At 41.3% G+C, this 19575-nt stretch overlaps 1 protein-coding gene across 1 annotated transcript; it reads left to right on the top strand.

Moving 5' to 3' along the window:
- The first annotated feature begins 1357 nt into the window (after positions 1-1357).
- On the top strand, positions 1358-6747 carry LOC104948696 (growth/differentiation factor 8-like). The gene is made up of 3 exons (XM_010774916.1): positions 1358-1784; positions 4081-4451; positions 4744-6747. Exons 1-3 carry the CDS (start codon positions 1457-1459, stop codon positions 5122-5124), a joined length of 1080 nt encoding a protein of 359 aa, XP_010773218.1. The 5' UTR covers positions 1358-1456; the 3' UTR covers positions 5125-6747.
- The last annotated feature ends 12828 nt before the right edge of the window (positions 6748-19575 follow it).

Here is a 19575-nt window from a genome sequence, read left to right as displayed (position 1 = left end):
GATTTACTCCAGGTGGAACTAAAGTCTGATTTAACACTTGGTTATATTGTTTTTCATTAATCTATATCTATTAACTAAAGGTAATCCGTAAATGTAGTGGAATAAAAGTACACTATTTACCTAGTGGAGTAGAAGTACAAAGTAGCATAAAATGGAAATACCATACTAAAGTAAAAGTACCTCAAGAAAACCTGAGACCTTTTTGCACATCAACAAACATCCATTACATTCATATTTATTTGCATTTGCAGTATAGTAGTTTTGTTCCAGCATGGTAAACAACCTAAGTTAGCTTGCATCAAAATAATCACATGCTTTTTGTTTGACAAAGTTATATTTGCATAATACATGTTTGACTGTCATACAAACAAATGACTTCTGTAGGAATGAGCACCAAGTCCAAAGTAAATCACATGTTGTGGACGGAGAGTCTACATTCCTGCAGCATTTCAGGAGTATTTTCAACATCACACTTTGACTTCATGTAGAAAACTATTAAGTTCATATTGTATATTCACACTCAGAATCAATGAAAGGCAACTCTTTGTATTGAATCTGCCAGCAGATCTGCAGAGCCTGAGCGACGATATCCTCTGACATCTTCTGAGCGTAATCCAGTATCTGTTTGCTGACTGGATGAAGGTTTAACGATGACCCATCAGCTGGAGTCTCCTCTGAACATTTCCCCTCCTCTCGGTCCTTTAAAAACACTTCTGTTTCATCCTCCTCCTGATGAACGATGTCCGTCTCCTTCTGTTGCTCCAAACCGACCCAAGAGAAGAGTCTGGACACTTTACATCCCATTCAACGACACACTGAAGCTGAAGTGGACAGGCATCTGAAGTTCACTTCCATGAATGTCGAAGGGGGTTAGGGGTTTCCCTAAAAAAAAAAACATTTCATTACCTAAAATGTTCTGTTTGGCCATTAAAAATAAAATAAGTTTTTAAAAAACCTCTCCCAATGTCAACTGTGTCCAATAAGTACAAATAAAAGGCATCCACATTCTGAACACATTGTTAAAAACGCACAAAAGTCCCCATTTTGAAATAAAACAAATCCAGTAAACAACCTGAGGTGATATTTGAATGTTTACCCTGTGTGATGCAGCTCCTCTCCGGACTCCCTGCAGGTTCATTTGATGTTTGGACAGCCTGCAGAGTGGCTGAGACACAGGCAGCTGAACCTGTTCACTCCTCATGCAGGGGGGTGGGAGGAGCAGCGGATAACACCCAAAACATAACATGATCATAAAGAAGCGTCTTTGAGCTGTATGAAAGCGCTATAAAAATCAAACACAATATTTGGCTTTAAAGAATAGTGTCAGTGATGCTACCTCTTTAAATCTCCCTTGTGATTAAAAAAAACCTCCTCACAGCCAATCGTAAAGTCCTGAGTCCTGAGGACAGACTCATATCGGGCAGCGTCACTGCACCGACCCCTTCTTCCCTGCAGGATGCTCCTCTTGCTGGGCCTGGCTTTCTTCCTCTCTGCGAGTTGTTCCATGGAGATGAACCAGACCTCCAAGATACTGGTGGAAGGTGGAGAGCAGTGTTCTGCCTGCGACTTCCGGGAGCACAGCAAGCAGATGAGGCTCCACAGCATCAAGTCCCAGATCCTGAGTATCCTGAGACTCGAACAGGCTCCCAACATCAGCCGGGACATGATCCGCCAGCTGCTGCCCAAAGCGCCGCCTCTGACGCAGATCCTGGACCAGTACGACTCGCGCGTGGAGGAAGAGGAGCACGCCACCACGGAGACCATCATCACCATGGCCACTAAGCGTAACTAAACCAAACATATCTGTCATTTTTATACGTCTTTTTTTGTTCTACACCTCCACGGAACGCCGTAAGTAAAACAAAAGAAAGAATAATCCATGCGTAAATCCTGTGCGTAAAGTTTGTTTCAAAGTAGAAAAAACGGGACAGTTAAGCCGTAAATGACGAAGACGTGCGTAATTAAGCTGTTCCCGACTATCAAATATTATAATCACTTTCAAAGTCTAATTTGTGACCTTTAATTATAAAATACTGACAGCATTGTAGTTTCAGGGAGATGTTGGAACTTAAAAAATCCATAAAACAAACATATATATATCTGCAATTTAAAAACGTTCATGACAAAAGCTTTTATGACAAATGTTCATGCCAGTAGTATTTTGAGAAGACTCATATTTTGCGCTGTGTAAAAGTGACTATATTTAAGAGTAAAAAAGTCAAATGAGTCTTCTATTTGATGAAGATGAGTGAAAACGTTTCATTACTTTACAGCAAATGGTAACATGCTGTGGCAATGTTGGTCATGTGAAACAATAGATAAGTCATTGTATTATTTTAATCCTACAACAGTAACAGTAGAGGAAAGGTCATAGGGTCAGGAAGAACTTTATTCTGTACATTATAAATACTGTGAACAAATTTGAGGGACATCAGGCTATCACTACAACAGAATATGGAAAAGACCAGGGACGTGCACAGACATTTGGAGGGGCTATTGCTCTAAACTGGAAAAAGGGCCTCCCCCCGAAAAAAAACATAAGACCTTTTGAAAATTGTAACTTGTTTTTAATGTAAAAGAAACCAAACGATTATTACATCCACTAAATTGAAGAGTAATTCACATCTCATAATAAAATAAGCTAAGGCGACTACTTGCATTCGGTGACTTGATTTAAAAAATAAAAACCAGGGACATTTTTTGTTTTGCGGTCCATATCTCATTAACATATCTAATGTTAACTATTAAAGACAAAATGGGGACAATTCTGTTCTAATGTAGTTTGACCATTGTAACTGCAGTCCAGACATACTGATAAAATAGGGCCTCTAACTAATTACCTTAAATAAACTCACTAATGAATGAAACCAGTTCAATACGCATTATTCTTATCATTCTTTATGAGCGCAGTAACGGTAAGGTATCTAATTACTTATTTATTTAGTATTCCATAACTTAGTAGCAGAGATGGTCAAACTAAAGTGAGACATGGCAGAATTCCTACAATGAAGCGGGACATTGAACTGTTCACCCGTGAGAGGGCGATCAAGAAAAGAGAGCGAGCGCCCCGTTGAGGGAGTTCACAGATGAAAAGACACAGAAAGACAGAAGCACAAAAACAACAAGTAGGCTATATTTAGGTGTTTTTTTGTAAATAACCGACGGTATCAAGAGGAAGTAAAGTCCCCTGGTTTGTCCCTTATANCTGTAAAAAGCACGACCAATCATCTGAGCCGGCCCGGCTAAAGTAACTGGATGGCCTACCTGCCTGTCAGCCTTCCATCTGTGCACAAACTTATCTCGTAACCTCATTGGTCATGCGCGCTTTCGTGTGTGTTGGAGGAGGGGCTCTGTAAGGAAGTGGCAGATTTTTTCCGGCTGTGTATTTTCAAATTCTAGCGCACTCGAGCTGGTTTCTCCAAAATTACCTACCCCACCTTTAAATAAACTCACTAATTAATGAAACCAGTTCAATACGCATTATTCTTATTCTTATCATTCTTTAAGCACAAAAACAACAAGTAGGCTATATTTAGGTGTTTTTTTGTAAATAACCGACGGTATCAAGAGGAAGTAAAGTCCCCTGGTTTGTCCCTTATACCCTAACTGCCATGAGACAACTCAAAATCAAGTTTCCAAAATCCCACACTGAGGTGGTCTTAACGCACCGGCAGATGACAGCGCTGACAAAGTGTGTTTCCCGCAGCGAGACGCTACAATACTAATTGTGGGCTTATCATGTTGATTCGGCCACAACAGAAAAAAGAAAAACAAACTCTCACTCTCTCCAGAGGGGCAGGTCAGCCAAAAAGGCCAAACGGGCCGTTGCCCGGGCAACATTAGCCCGTACCTGTGCACGTCCCTGGAAAAGACTGTCGATCCGAGGCATATTTAGTCCTGACGGTGGTGCTAGAGGAAAGGTCAGGGGGTCACTAAAATAAATGGGGATTCATCCTCATTTTGGACAAACCAGAAAACAATTCAGGATGGTGGGAAACGGTATTTCGATCTCTCTGTCTGTACACACAAACTGAAAGATTAACAATAAAGTTGACTTTGACTAATATACATTTCCTCCAGCTAATCCCATGGACCTGGAGGAGTTGTCCTTTTGTTGTCTGTTCAGCCTCAGTCCGAAGATCCAACCCAAGAACATCCTGCGCGCTCAGCTGTGGGTTCACCTGCGTCCGGCCGACACAGTGACCACCATCTTCCTGCAGATCTCCCACCTCAAACCGGGGAAGGAGGGAAACAACACGCGAGTGCGAGTCCGCTCACTGAAGATCGAGGCTGACGCCGGCGCCGGATCCTGGCAGAGCATCGACATCAAATCTCTGCTTCAGGCCTGGCTGCGCCAACCGGAGAACAACTACGGCATCGAGATCAACGCCTTCGACTCCACCGGACAAGATCTGGCCGTCACATCAGCGGAGCCTGGAGAGGAAGGGCTGGTGAGTGTACCAAGACATATTCACTTGTACTTGAAAAGCACTTTGATTCTGGAATTTTGTGAAGATCCAAATTAAGTTTGATCTGTGTGGGGTCAAAACCAAAGTGCTGACCTAATGTTTCACTGAGATCCTGCACACACTAGTCTGTGTTGGATGTGGTGTGTGTGTTACATGTTGTGATCGTGTAACACACACACTAAACTAAACTAATGTTTGGCTAACTGCTTTACATGGCACTATGCAAGTGGTTTTTCTGTTGCATTGCCTGCACATATTTCCAACTCTCTTCCAGCAACCGTTCATTGAAGTGAAGATCCTCGACAACCCGAAGAGATCCCGCCGTGACTCCGGCCTCAACTGCGACGAGGATTCTTCAGAAACTCGCTGCTGCCTCTACACGCTCACCGTGGACTTCGAGGAGTTCGGCTGGGACTGGATCATCGCGCCCAAACGCTACCGGGCCAACTACTGCTCGGGGGAATGTGAGTTCATGCACCTGCAGCAGTACCCGCATGCACACCTGGTGAACAAAGCCAACCCTCGAGGCTCCGCGGGACCCTGCTGCACGCCCACCAAGATGTCGGCCATCAACATGCTCTACTTCAACCGCAAAGAACAGATCATCTACGGAAAGATCCCGTCAATGGTGGTCGACCACTGCGGATGTTCCTGAGGGAAACCTGCAGGAGGAAGGCATGGAGATAGAAGGAGTATTTACACATACAACCACTGCCCAAAAGAACATAAGGACTACAGACCAATAGCCCTTACCTCAGTCATTAGGAAATCATTAGAAATCATTCTTCTCTGTTTTCTTATCAGTTCAACAAAAGACAAACTTCATCCATACCAATTTGCATATAAGCTAGTTGTGTTACAGAAGAAGCTGTTGCTGCTCTTGTTCATATCACTAACCATTTAGATAAGGACAGGACTTTACAAAATATAGTTACTCTCATGTTTATGTTGTGCAAAGTGTTGTGTTTTGAATAACTGTCCACTGGTGGGGGAACATTTGAATGCACACAAAGTGAAGTATCCCTGCTGCTTCATGTCCTCATGGCTTATGAAAAGCTGTCCTGATTTGAGCCTTGACCAGAGCAAACCCTGCAGGACTTCTTCCATGTGCGCCCTTTATTTTGAAAAACATGAACCTAATGGCCGAGCTTACATTGACCTTTCCCTTCCCAAAGCTTGTCTGCAAACTCCTCGCTGTGATCTGTTCTTTGTGAGCGTAACGGGGATAGGCAGAGAGTTCTTAGAATTGTTTTGAACCTGAACAGCACAATGAAAACCTCGGAAATCAAACACAGTTCTTATCACTGGGTTGCATCAAACATTTTCCTTCTTCTGTGCATTTTTGCAATTTCTCTTCTTCATGTTCCCTAGCTTGCACGCACTACACATTTAGAGGATAAAGAGTGGATGGATACTGGATTGAAAAGCAGTATTTCAGTGCCTTCAAAGTGACGGAGTTGGGATGAGAAGTGCACCATTTAACCTTTTTAGTGATGTCAAAGTATACTGACACACCCTTTGTGTACAATTCTACATCACTGCAGCAGGACGAGGTGCTGAACACAAGAGGTCAGCAAAAGCAAGATTGAAGGTGATGAAAGACATTACAATGAATGCTATTAGAGCCAAAGGACCTCCTCATATACACAAACATTGATTTGCATGGCTCTAACACAAAAGAAGACCTTTAACTTTCACCCTAACCATACTTTAATGGAAGAAAGTATTGCCAGCGTTTAAGTGGATGTTGTGTGCTGTAGTGTGCAAACAGTCGGGGAAGATTTCATCTGGATCCATCTGCCAGTTTCAATGTGAGCGCAGAAACTGTGATCTCAGGGGGAGGCTTGAACTCAATCCGAAGCCATGTGCAGATGTCCTGAATGTTGTTGTTCTTCACGGGGCTTTGTTCTTCTGCCGATGGAACAGAACGTCCACGGATAACAGCGAACACAACGTACAAGATATCTGGTGCATATAAGATAAGATGAGAGGTACTTTATTGATCCCAATTTGGTAAATGTTTGACACAATATAACGCAGGATATTATTTACATTAAGAGTGTAAATGTGTCCAAAGAGAAGCTATGCAGCAGTGAGTTCTCGAATAGTGGTTTGCTTACCTGCTGAAAAAGGCAGATTGTTTCATTATGCTCATCTCTATAGGTTATAGCTTTCATTAAATAAGACACATGTATCCACTGGAACAGGGGGGTCAAACTCAAATACACAGCGGGTCAAAATAAAAAATGGGTAGGGCCGGACTGGTTCAATGTTTATTGCAGAACTTATTGAAATGAACTTATTGAACATATTAAACCTGGAACTAACAAAGCTTAAATGATTGCCTATAAAAACAACATTAAACATTAAATAATCAGCTGCATTCATTTCTTATGGCTCTATCTGCAGCTTTTCCACAGTCATTTCTTATGATTACATTTTTCAACAGCTTCAAAAAAACTATTTCCCTCAAAGAACAAACCAAACATGCCCTGTTGTCGTCAGAGAGAAAGTGCAGAAGGAAACATCCATTAAACTCAGCTTGCTGCTCTGTGATGCTAGTTCAGATACTTGACATCTCATCTTGGGTGCAAGGTCATCAATGTTTGGGCTCAGGCTCTGAGCTGAGGAGACCCTCAGGATGGAGTGAAGGTGTGCGTTCAATATACCGGCGGGCCAGATCTAATAGGAATTAGAAATTATCCTGCGGGCCGAAATTAAATCCACCAAGGGCCTGATTTGGCCCCCGGGCCTTGAGTTTGACACATGTGATATAGACTCTTCTAGCATTATTTCGATTTAATTTGTATTTACTTGCACATCTTGCAACATTCTCTTGCACTATTTTATTTCTATTCTGTTATTTCTTGCACTATTTGTATTGGTTGTGTCTGTTTGATGTCCTGTATATTCACGTTGCATCGTTGAAGGAACCTGGGACTTCAGTTTGTCATGTTCATATCTACACTGTAGCTACTGTGCAATAGGACAATTAGACTTTGAATCTTGATGAACATGAGGCTCAAAGGAAAAGATGCTTTTGTAACTAAGTACAATTACTCAAATACTGTACAAGGCAAGCTGATTTATATATCACCTTTCAACTAATGAAGGGATCTGAACACTTCTTCCACCATATTTTGAATGCTTTTGCAGTGCAGTTGCAGAGCTTATTTCTCTGCCTTGCTGTTGGTTTTTAACCAGGCCTGTAACCTATTAGTTTTATGTCTCAGTTATGGTTGAAGCTACATTATACTCCCATAATAAAGCAGCTCACTGTTTTCTCTGCTGGAGTTTCTGGAGGTAATTTAAATGTTGGCTTTCATATCGGTCCCATTGGGGCTTCAGTTTGTGGCAAGAAACCGTTTTTTAAATACTTAATCATGAAAATTCTAATGCAATTCAAAACATTTGGGCTGTACTGTTTCTCTGGCTTAATGATGTTGTTATTTTAACTTTACATACACACCATACCACAGAGGTTGTGTGTGTGTTGTGGCGACGTGTTGCTGCTGATTACAGAGGAAACGCTGTCACACAGTTTGTGTCGCTGCATGAATAACAACTCTGTCCATTCGACCCTTATTGTCCATCTCAGATTTCACAGTGACACTCTCAAATTAACCTGTTAGAGAGACTTTCTAATGAGGGAAGTCTAGTGTCTAAATGTGGATGCTTTCCTGTCCTTTTTCATGTTGTACACTGAACACTTTTACAGTTTAGGAATCGCACACAGCTGCTGTGCCCTGACTGGAAGTGACAATAGATGCAGCTAAATGGTAGCAATAGCTATGTATAGCAAATAGCAAATCATTGCAGATCGCTCAGTTAACACAATTTATTAAGTAGTGACGAAGAAAAACATACACACTTTTATTTTTGTAGTGCTGTGTTGACAAATGCAACTTCCATTAGCCAAGATGGCGGTTTCTGAGTCAGATTAGTGTACAGGGTTGAACCTAATGAGAGGAACATTAAGGTACTCATAGTGCATTTTGCTATACTTTGCATTAGGACAGAAGTACACCAATTTAGACACAACAAGGTATTTTATGGTTAGTAACCATTAGTTTTAGCCTGTACAACTGCTACAGATATGGTCTGATGGAGATCTGATGAGGTTTCATCAGAGGTGGAAAAAGTACTAAGATAATTTACTTAAAGGTTGGGTAGGTAATTCACTTCAGAAACACTTGTTGTTATATTCCATGGAATGCTCTTAACATCCCGATAGCAATGAATACATGAAATGCTTTGACAATAAATACGTAGCAATATTTCATCTGTGGAAGCCGTAGCGCTGTAAAAAGCACGACCAATCATCTGAGCCGGCCCGGCTAAAATAACTGGATGGCCTACCTGCCTGTCAGCCTTCCATCTGTGCACAAACTTATCTCGTGCCCTCATTGGTCATGAGCGCGTTTGTGTGTGTTGGAGGAGGGGCTCTGTAAGGAAGTCTGAAGGAAGAGGGAGATTTTTTCCGGTTGTGTATTTTCAAATTCCAGATTACTCAAGCTGGTTTCTCCATTCTTACCTACCCCACCTTTAAGTACATGTATTATGCCACAGTCTGAAAATACTCTGTTATGATTAAAAGTCCCTCATTCGTTTTTTAACTAAAGTTACATAATCACAAATACCAAAAGGACCATTACAGAGAATGGACGTGAATTCTAAACTGTGTATTATATGTCTGGATTATAATTGGTGAATTTAATTATAATCTTGCAGCTGGTAAAACTTAAGCTCTCTCTTCACACTGCCAGGTAACCTAATCCATAATAGCATATCATAATTCATAAATTGATACGTTTTGTAGTTATAATATGAACCTGCTAAGTAACTAATTTAGTACAATAAGTGTAAAGGAGTATCTAATATATTCATTTTCATTGTAGGGACAAAAACACTTTCACATCAACAGAGCAGTGCTTTCCCTAAATTCCTGTTCAAATCTTTAAATCAAAATGAGAAAGGTGCAATACCAGTGCATCTTTAGGATCACTAAACGCTGAACACTTCCTATGACTCACACGTGTAAACGAACCTGTCGTCTCTGAGGCGCTGAAACCCCCTGAATGGCCACTCGTTTCAGATGAACAGTGAAAGAAAGGTCCCTTTATGGGGGGAATTCCATTCAGTGGGGAATTCTCTCTCTTTATACCAAGGTAGGGGTATTTGAGAAGGGTGTGTGTGTTTTTAAAGGCCTACCACTGACCACACACTTCCCTGCTGGCGGTGGTGGGCCCAGCTGAGGGGAGACATCTTTGTAGCTTGCCTTGCACCACTCAAGATCTAATAGTTTGTTCCTAATACTCTCCATATACGTTGAAGGAGATGATGAAAGAACATGGAAAGCTGTATTTTGGTTAATACAGGTGGATAACACATGTATTAAATAAAGCATTAGCCCAGATGTTTTAATTCAGGTTTGATTAGTATTAAAGGGATGGTTTGGATCTTTAGAAGTGGGCTTATAATAGGGACCTGTCCATAGTTAGTGTCTTACCTACAGTAGATATCAGTGTTACAGCAAGGAAACAAAGCAATGTAACGAGGGTCCTTTGCAGCAGCATTTTAAACTCCTAGTTACGCTACCGTTAGAATATTTTCAGCACTTTATCGTAGCGTCACACAGCCATTTCCTACAGACAACAGTAGCTGTAATATCCATCCATGCTGTCTTTGAAGCAACTAGACTCCATTGACAACAACATGTAATTTGACCTTGAAGTACACAGGAGCATGCTGGTCCACCACTGCGTTGATTGTTATCTCATACCTGTACAGTAAGTGTCATTTTGTCACATGGATGAGCAGAAACATACCCTTCAAATCACAATCCAGGTCTAGGAGGCGATAGTCCAGCATTAACGAGACCCTCCAGAAAAACGCGGGCTAAAATCCTTGATTATGCGATTAAACATGCGGGGTTTTTATGTGATTTTATACGGTGAAATATGCGGAAAGTTGCGAAATATGCTAAATATGCTTGAAAAAAGAATAACAATTTTTTAAAATATTGGGCTGTCTTATTTATTCTTTCTCACACACAACCTGCCACTAACATTAAACCCCTTTACTTTTCAATTAAATTACTCGTTCGTTATCTGACCAGCTTCAATCTTGTAGGCTACTCACTTCGTTTCTTGTAGCCCTCGAAAGGGTTTTGGAGGTTGATGCCTCGGTGAACGTGAGTTGTTTGGCTTTCTTGTCCGCAGCAGCAGAAAGCATTTTCGAATGTTTGAATGAATCAAAGTGGGTCGCCACCGTCGATTTTTTCTTATGCTCCAACACACAGTTGCACGGGGTGCAGAATAGTTTCCCCCCACTTTTTGCCCGGTCTTTAGTAGAAATGTTCGTCGGTAAATGAGATGGATTAGATTTTTTCATCTTGGTGTTTTCTCTATCGTGTGAGCTCCACACGTTCACTCTATACAGTGTTGTTTACATTCTGTGATGCGCGAGCTGATGACGTCACGTCAAGACGAGTTAACTTTTTTTTCTCTCAATTTTGTGTGGAAAAATGCGGGGATTATGAGGCCTTTTAGAAATCTGCGCCATATTGCTGATTATGCGGTAAATTCTGTGATCGCAGAATCGCGTTTTTCTGGAGGGTCTAATTAACCGTGTTCTTCAAAATGTAATTTCCCTTTTTGTCCATGGAGTCTGATTGCTTTAAAAAGGGAATACACAGCGTTATTTGTTCCCCGACAGAAAGGGCTACCTGAAAGCAACGTAAAGTACGAAACATTGTCAAAATATAGCAGACACTTAAACTGATATTGCTTTTTTAGGTAGGCTTTCTTTTAGATGTCTAGAATAACTTAGCGGTACATTGCTTAGCTTTCTTTTACATTATGGATAAGAACCTCATAAAACCCCACTCCAAAACCTCCAAACTCTCCCTTTAACGCTAACTAATAAGCAACGCAACATTAAACTGACAGATTGTGGCTTTCATTTTGACGTATTGTTCTTAATAAAGATGGAGGATAGACGTGCTTCAGTGCCGAGGTCACAGCCACAGTCTTCGTCCTCCACTGGCATGTTTCCCAGCTACCGGAGAAACAACTCATCAAACAAACATCCTAGACCTCTCCTCACGTCTCCCCTCTGACAGTGGCATCTGGTTTATGCATTCCGCGCTGTGCTGGGAGGACAGACTTGTTAAAAGGGGGATGAGTGCTCTGATATACAGCCTGCCTGGTGAAGACTGGTGGAGATACCTCAATCCCATCTCAGTCACGAATGCCCCAGCACACGGTGTTCCCCACCATTACCCGCTGCAGATGGTTAAATGCATTCATGTCAGCAGTCTCCACTTATTGGACATATGCAGTAACAGTTTTGATGGTTGTTGTTTACTGAGGAAAGATGCTGTCTTTACAATCTGTAAGTTCAGTCAAGGGATTTTAATTGTTAAATGTATAACTTAGTTTTTGGACATCCATTTCTTGGTTTTGGAACCAGAAGTGACACGAGAGGGTAAAGCTAAGTACAATCTAACACTGAATTTTAAGGCAAAAAACTGTCCGAATACACTTTTTTAATGAATTTAAAACAAATTCTGAAAGTGTAAAAGTCCTAAACATAGATAACCACAGCAACATGTCAATCACAAGGTAGCCCCGCCTCAAAGCTCACCCTGCTTTATCGTGTATTTTACTCTAAATAGGACTATAACTTACAAAATGAACACCATGCTGTATTGATGAACAACAAGCGATTGAGAGAATAATATATTGATTAGGAAAATGTTTACTGATGTAATAAATCAAGTGATAAGTCAAGACATGTTCTCAAGGACTTCTATACAATCTGACTCCTATTTGCTATCAGTTGAAATAATGCAGTTTTAAGCCACTACTACTTTGGCTTCACTTTTCAGACCCGGTTGTTACTTGCTTGGGTTAAAACCAACAAATCTGCATGCTAGCATTTTCGTTGTGATCACTTACAGGTGGGGTAGGTAATTCACTTCAGAAACACTTGTTGGAATGCTCTTAACATCCCGATAGCAATGAATACATTAAATGCTTTGACAATAAATACGTAACAATATTTCATCTGTGGAAGCCGTGGCGCTGTAAAAAGCACGACCAATCATCTGAGCCGGCCCGGCTAAAATAACTGGATGGCCTACCTGCCTGTCAGCCTTCCATCTGTGCACAAACTTATCTCGTGCCCTCATTGGTCATGTGCGCGTTCGTGTGTGTTGGAGGAGGGGCTCTGTAAGGAAGTCTGAAGGAAGGGGCAGATTTTTTCCGGTTGTGTATTTTCAAATCCTAGCGCACACGAGCTGGTTTCTCCATTCTTTCCTACCTTTAAGCATGCTGACATTTCGCTCAGTCAACTGCTTCCCTGAAGTACAAATGTAGACTACTGACCTTTTTCTTTAATGAAACTATAGTTGTTTGTCCTCAAATGTAAAACAAATAACTCTCTGAAACGCTTGCAAATCATTTTATGATGGATTTGTCTGTAATGTTAAGAAAACGGAACAGAAAAATATCAGAAATATTGATTTTTTTACGCTTAATTAATCTCTCAAATAGAGATGCTTTTTCTTTTAGCTTCCCTCCACGGAGAGTTAAATGTCATGTTCATCAGCCTTGTTCAGATGCAGTTTGTTAAAACAAAGAAGGCTTGAATATGAGACTTGCAGATGGAGGACAGTTTAGACAAATGGCTTTTTGAGAAATTAAGATTTGAAATTGATGACATATTGATGTCTTAACTTCCTGGATCTTGATGGGCCCTGCTGTCGCTCCCACTGCCCCATGTCGGCCCTCATTTGCTCTGTGAGCCTTGTGAGCCTTGTGAAACTTGTGAGGCACGAGCGCTCTGGTTTCGGGGGTCAGACACTTGTTCTGCATCGCCACACTTCAACGGGGCTCTGCTACAGCTCATAAAGTCTGTTTTAAGGGGGAGTGTTCCACCTTGTGAGTGGGGCCTCGTTCAAGCTGTGAAAAAGCAAAGTGTCTGCGTTTGATGGGCTCTGCATTTGAAGGGTTTCCAAAACACTGCTGGCTCCTCTTTTTCATATCCTACGTTTTAAATAAGTCTTTTAATTTAATCTCAGTCCTGCCTTCATTCAGTCTTTATCTGCTAATATACTCAACGTGTGAACATGTATGTTTGTATTAGGGACAGAGATGACTTTCAGGGTTTCTCGGTACATTAGCTGGGTTATATTTTCACGGAGTATAAGGAGGAAGAGTAAAAGATAAACAGTGTTCAGCTCTGTGTTGAACATCCATTTCCTGGTCATATTCTGGCAATTCAGCACAACAACAGCTGGGCCACTGCCTTCAAATATTGGTGTCAGCAGAAAGTATTTACACACATCAGATCCACACACTCTCCTATTCTTGTTTTTGTTCCAGAAAAACAGTGTTGTGTTTGTCTGTGTGTTTGTTTGCAAGTCTGTCAGCAGGATTTTGGAAAAACTACTCGCCTGATTTTCATGAAACTTGGACGAAGATTAAAACATGGGCCAAAAAACACCCAATCATTTTTGGAAGGATCAGAATGATGGCGTGGATACACATAGATTCACTTTCTATACCCATAGCCGCGTTCAAACCCACTTTAGTTCTGATATAGTTCCGAAATGTCGCGTTCACACCAAAAAGAGCCGGAACTAACATGAGTTAATCAGAACCTTTTTCACCCCCTTTTCCGTCCCTGCTAGAGAGCAGGGACTTTCGTGGGAGTAAAAGGTTCCTATTGGCTGGGCGGAATGCAAACCACGCCCCGTAAAACTAAAAAAAGTTTTGTGAAGCCGCCATTTTATTATCCTCTTATTAGCATTAGCATTATTAGCATTAGCCCAGCGCACAAACTCAGAGAGACTAACTTATGGCAACACAAAAGAAAACATGGGAGCGGTGGAGATGAGGAGGTGTCGGCAGCAGCTTCTACTGAAGCCAGTCCCCAACTCCGGGGACTTCCGGCCGGGGACTCCGGGTGGCAGTATACGCCGTGAAGTTGTTTGCCGCCTGCCAGTAAACCCAAAGCAGAAGAAGAAGAAGTGACGTGAGCGGCTTCATTTGCCTAATCATGAGAATTAAAGAGTTCTCATGAACTAAGTTCTCATGAACCTTTGTGGGAAAAGTACTGCGGTGTGAATGCGCCTTATGTGAGATAGAGTTTTTGCTGCATTCATGTAGTGTCAAAATAATTGAACAACTGGGAATTTCATTTAAAGCCCCCCATTAAGTATTTGCAACAACCTTGGAAGTTGGCGAGACTTTTAGTGAACATCTTCATGTCTCACCTTATCAGCTTTCTTTAGATGTCATGCAGATACTCGACAGAGTAAAACACATCTTCCTTTTTAGCATGCATGTTGTTTCCATATTACGACCTAAAGGAAGTAACTTGCTAATGTGTCGAACTAATTTGAAAACTACTTTTTCACAGAAACAGCTATCAACTTGAAATAAAACAAATTATAATTTCTGTTTTACACACAAACGTTCGAAGAAAAACGTACCAAAGACAAGAAAATAGGACAATCTGAGATGTACGTGAATGCAACATTGGCCTTAGGGAAAATCCTAGTTGTTATTAACTGTTCTGCTTTTCTGTCATGCCTTTCAATTCTCACACTGTGGCAGCTTTGTCTTGACCTTTAAACGTCTCGCACACAGCGTGGTGACATGTGTTTTTAGCAAGGATGTGTTCAATATGTGTGGAAACCAACAGATGGATAGGTGTCTGCTGAGATGGATGGACGACGGTGATTTGGGGACAGTTGTTGACTCATAGTGAGCTACTGACACACAACAGCTCTGCAGTGAATGTGTTTCAAGGGCAGAGAGCAGCGTCCAGCCTCTGACAGTGATTTATGAGGGCATACTATACGGATACAGGGTGGTATTTTTAGCACTCAGCGGTCACACAGGCCTTCCTCAGACAGACGGCTGTTGACAGTGATTGGCTGCTATCTGGGTGGCTCTCAATTGAAGGGACACTTTAGCTCATTGTATGCCTCATCGGTTTGTTAGGAATGTGTGGAGCACTCAATGTGTGGAGCACTCAATGTGTGGCCGACGCTCACCGGGGGATTCAAGAGTAAGATACGAAACATAGGTGTCTTTCTGATTTGTTTTTTAGAATAAATTATGTGAGACTATTTCACTTTTTTGCTATTTTTCCTTTTGTATTTACTTATTACTTGCACTATTTTGTTGTGTTTATCTGTTGTATTGTGTTGCTCTGTTGGAGGAGCCTGTGACCTAAGATTTTAATCGTCATAACTACACTCTATGCACATATGACCAATAAAAGCCTTGAACCTTGAGACTATATCCGTGCACAGCCTTTATTAATCAGAAAAGGCCTATTTCTAACTTTGTTTATTCGTCAGCATGTGTTGGTGTGCTTGTAAATCTGTTACTAAATGAGTGTGTCTGCTCAAGGTCAAACCCCATCGTAAATAAGATTCTTATCTGATGGCGTCTAACAGCTCTATTGACAAAAGACCTACAGTAGAGCAGGTGTTTAAACACACAGAAGCAAACGAGCTAATGCTGAACTTATCTGGTCTGGTTGTTAGTTGCCTGTCACCAATTTTCGCTTCACAAAAGCTTCCTGTTGAGGTCAAGGGAACAGGAGTTGGAGCCAATGAAGGCTGTCAATTTCTTACCAGGAAATTGTCCCTGATTTCTCAAACCATTATCCTTTTATGGGGAAAACATATTTCTAGAGTCAAGACAATTATCTAAGACAACACCGTATATTTAGAAATTGTGTGTTTGGATCGTACGAATTCCACTTTTAACAATCAGCTTTAAAGGGTGCAAGTGTCACAGGTCTCCAATTTAATGTGTTCTCAAAACAGTTGCCCCCAAATGCCTTTTCCCAAAGGGATTGTGCATGTGTTTTCATCAACAGAAAGTCATCCATCTTTTAAGGGAAACTAGCAACCACAACCTATTCAACCTACTGTTGCAAAGTAGCGTAACTTTTTCACTTTTTAAAAATGGTTCGAAGTCACTGTTGGGCATTTGGCTTTAACAGCCAATCCCACGATCAACAAATCAACAAATGAAATCTAAATGAACCATGGGATAACGTAAAGAACACAAAATAACCATACAGTTAGAAAAAGGCTCTAGGCTAAGGTCGTTACACATGTAAAATATAACGTAAAGCACCCAGTAAAATACAGTTATCAACACACAACGTAAGACCCTCACAGCTACTTAAAGGTCCCATGTCATGGCCTGATCATACTGATACTGATCATAATTCAATTGTTGAGGTCTACTAGAATAGATTTATATTGTGCAATTTTCCAAACTCACATTGGTTTCTCATACAGCATCTCTGTATAGTATGTGTATTCACTCTCTGTCCTAAACGGCTTGTTGGAGCTCCTACCCCCCCCTCCCTGTGAGCCCAGTGGCCGTCTGCGAGACACAGCGAAACCCAGCCCGAAACCAGCCCGAACACACACACACACCCGCAGCCTGGCTGGGAGTTTTTAAGAGAGAATGTTTTTAATTTAAAAATCATTGATTGTAACTTTTTTATAATATTTTGCTGGGCCGAGTTTGCTCTCAAATCAATGTAAATGTGGTCCTGATGCTGGCACAATGAATTGATGCCTCTGCCTGTTTCTTCACACTGGAGTTGCCTTGTGTTTTCGATCATGTTGCTCACAATCACTCCCTGTAAATGTGAGTGAGACTTCATACAAGGATGTCAAAACGTTAGCTGTGAAAAGCAATTTATTCTTTAAAGCCACTGCACACACTTATGTGGATTTATTCTATACAGTAGCTCCTGCAAAATGGACATGTGAGTCATCGCAGATTTCTAGTTCTCTACAGTCAATATCTAATATCTCTTCTGCAGACAAATGGAAACAAAAGCTTCCTTCAGCCACACCTTGCCCCTCCCCGCACAAATCCATCTCAACCTGCTTTATTCATCAACCCTTCTCCCCCTCACTGTGCGGCTGTCTTTCTCAGTCAAATACATCGCTCCAAGGAAACAATCATGGGACCTACATGCCTGGCTTTGCTGACTAATATGTATCCCAGATGCACACAAATCATGGGAATTCTTTCATACTTTTAGCCTTTTCTTAAATTATTCTCTTGAGAACAGTTTGGTCAGTTGACGAGGATGTTGGAATAGGACTAAAAAGTGAAATAGATTGTGTCAAAGAAGCTGCCGACATGTGAAAGAGTTCACGCTGATGGGACAAACACTGGGGGGCCTTGCTTCCTCTTTTCTCATCCATCAGCATAAGCATGATGTAAACTAGATTGATGACAGCGACATTGCAGCTGCAAGGTAACGGGTTTCCCACTGAGGCCACACCTGCTAAAATGTTTGCAGTCATGGTTCTGCTAATGAGCTTTGGATGTAAACGTCCTCCAAACTGCAAACGTAGAAGGAGAGGGAATTTGTCTCCAGTTTACAGTAACGTGGAGCCCACCTGCTGCAGAGCGTGACTCTGACGTGTGTGGGTTCAACACCGCCTGGAGACAAGGTTTCTCTAGTGCTGACCCATATGTTGAAGGAAACAAAGACCCCCGGGGTGACTGGAGAGTCCGTCTGACCCCGTCTGACCTCTGGGCATCCATAATGAGATCTGTGGAGATCAGGAGAGGATGTTTGGGGGGTCATCACAACGAGGGGCTGCTGAAACAGCCGCTCCTCTTCTTCACGTTTGTGTTGTTTTGACAGCTTACTGTGCGTGCTGGGTTCGAGGACCTGGGGTTTGAAAACAAGGCAGATCGAGTCAGCCATTCATAACTTCAGTGTGCTATCTTTAATTTTCTACAAGTTCTGATCGACCTTCAGAAGTTCCTCCATCCTGGTACTGGACACTCAAATGTTCTTTAAGGGACTCGGATGAGTCTGACATGCACGGGAGATCATGCCTTTTATTTGAATTGTTTTTCTTTTAGAACCAATCAAAAGACGTACCTGCTCCTCTCTGCCTTTACATGGTGTCATGGTTCGTAAATGTTTTCTTTAGGTCTAAATATGTTGTTTCCCAATTTATACTGCATGATTATTTTGTGTAAATTGTTCCCTGTAAACGATTTACTAACACTTTTTTTAATTGGAAGCTGTATTTTGCATTGTGATATGTTATTGTTGTGTGTGTGTGTGTGTGTGTGTGTGTGTGTGTGTGTGTGTGTGTGTGTGTGTGTGTGTGTGTGTGTGTGTGTGTGTGTGTGTGTGTGTGTGTGTGTGTGTGTGTGTCTCAGTGGCAGGTGTGCAGACTTTTTCTTTCTGCTTAGGCTTCCTTACTCTTGCGACCTCTACTTGCTCTGTGAAACAGCTTCAAAGAATATTTGGAAATGTGGCAGGGTGTGAGTTATTAAGCATACTGCCAACATGCATATTATTACCAAGCACATATTTGACTTGTTACACATCTGAGTGAACGACTAAGTCCTCAAAGCTCATTTTAAGCTGCAGTCCTTGGGCAGATACAGAGGTATCAACTATTTCTTCATGGAAAGATTAATATGGTGTACACTTAATATGACTGTCATTCACTGAGCAACTAATAAGAATTAAAAAAATAAGCAATTGCATTCAAACATATTACATTTCAAGAAATGTGTCAAATTCTTCAGTCCTAATTAGTTAAAAAACACTTGCTGTAGCTCGTTCAAACCTGTGTTACCTTTCTTAAAATGAACAAACTGAACTCACATTTCTTCAGGGTTGGATGTTATTTGGGCTTATTATTCCTCTGCTTATCTTTCTAGCATAATACATCGTATCAGGGCACAAAAGACTCTCTGGCCAAACTGAAATAGCAACTTTTTAACAGTGGGCTACATTTAATATATGAGTACAATATTTAAATGACCATAAGTGCAGTTTACTATGGTATGCAGTACACAACAATTGCTCAAAAGACATACACAATCTCACCAACTATACTCTATCGTCTCCATCTGTCTTAGGGCTGCACGATATTGGATAAAACTGACATTGCGATTTTTTTCTCGTTGCGATATATATTGCGATATGAAAATATACAGGAATTGAAGAAAAGACAGTTTTTTTTCACGCAAACCATCTTTTCTTGAACTTTAGTGTTATACAATTGGTATTTTTT

The sequence above is a fragment of the Notothenia coriiceps genome, unplaced genomic scaffold (assembly GCF_000735185.1).
Source record: "Notothenia coriiceps isolate Sejong01 unplaced genomic scaffold, NC01 NC01_scaffold00014898, whole genome shotgun sequence".
NCBI classification, from domain to species: Eukaryota; Metazoa; Chordata; class Actinopteri; order Perciformes; family Nototheniidae; genus Notothenia; species Notothenia coriiceps.
Note: the sequence above shows the minus strand (reverse complement) of the source record. Positions and strands in the feature narration are given on the sequence as shown.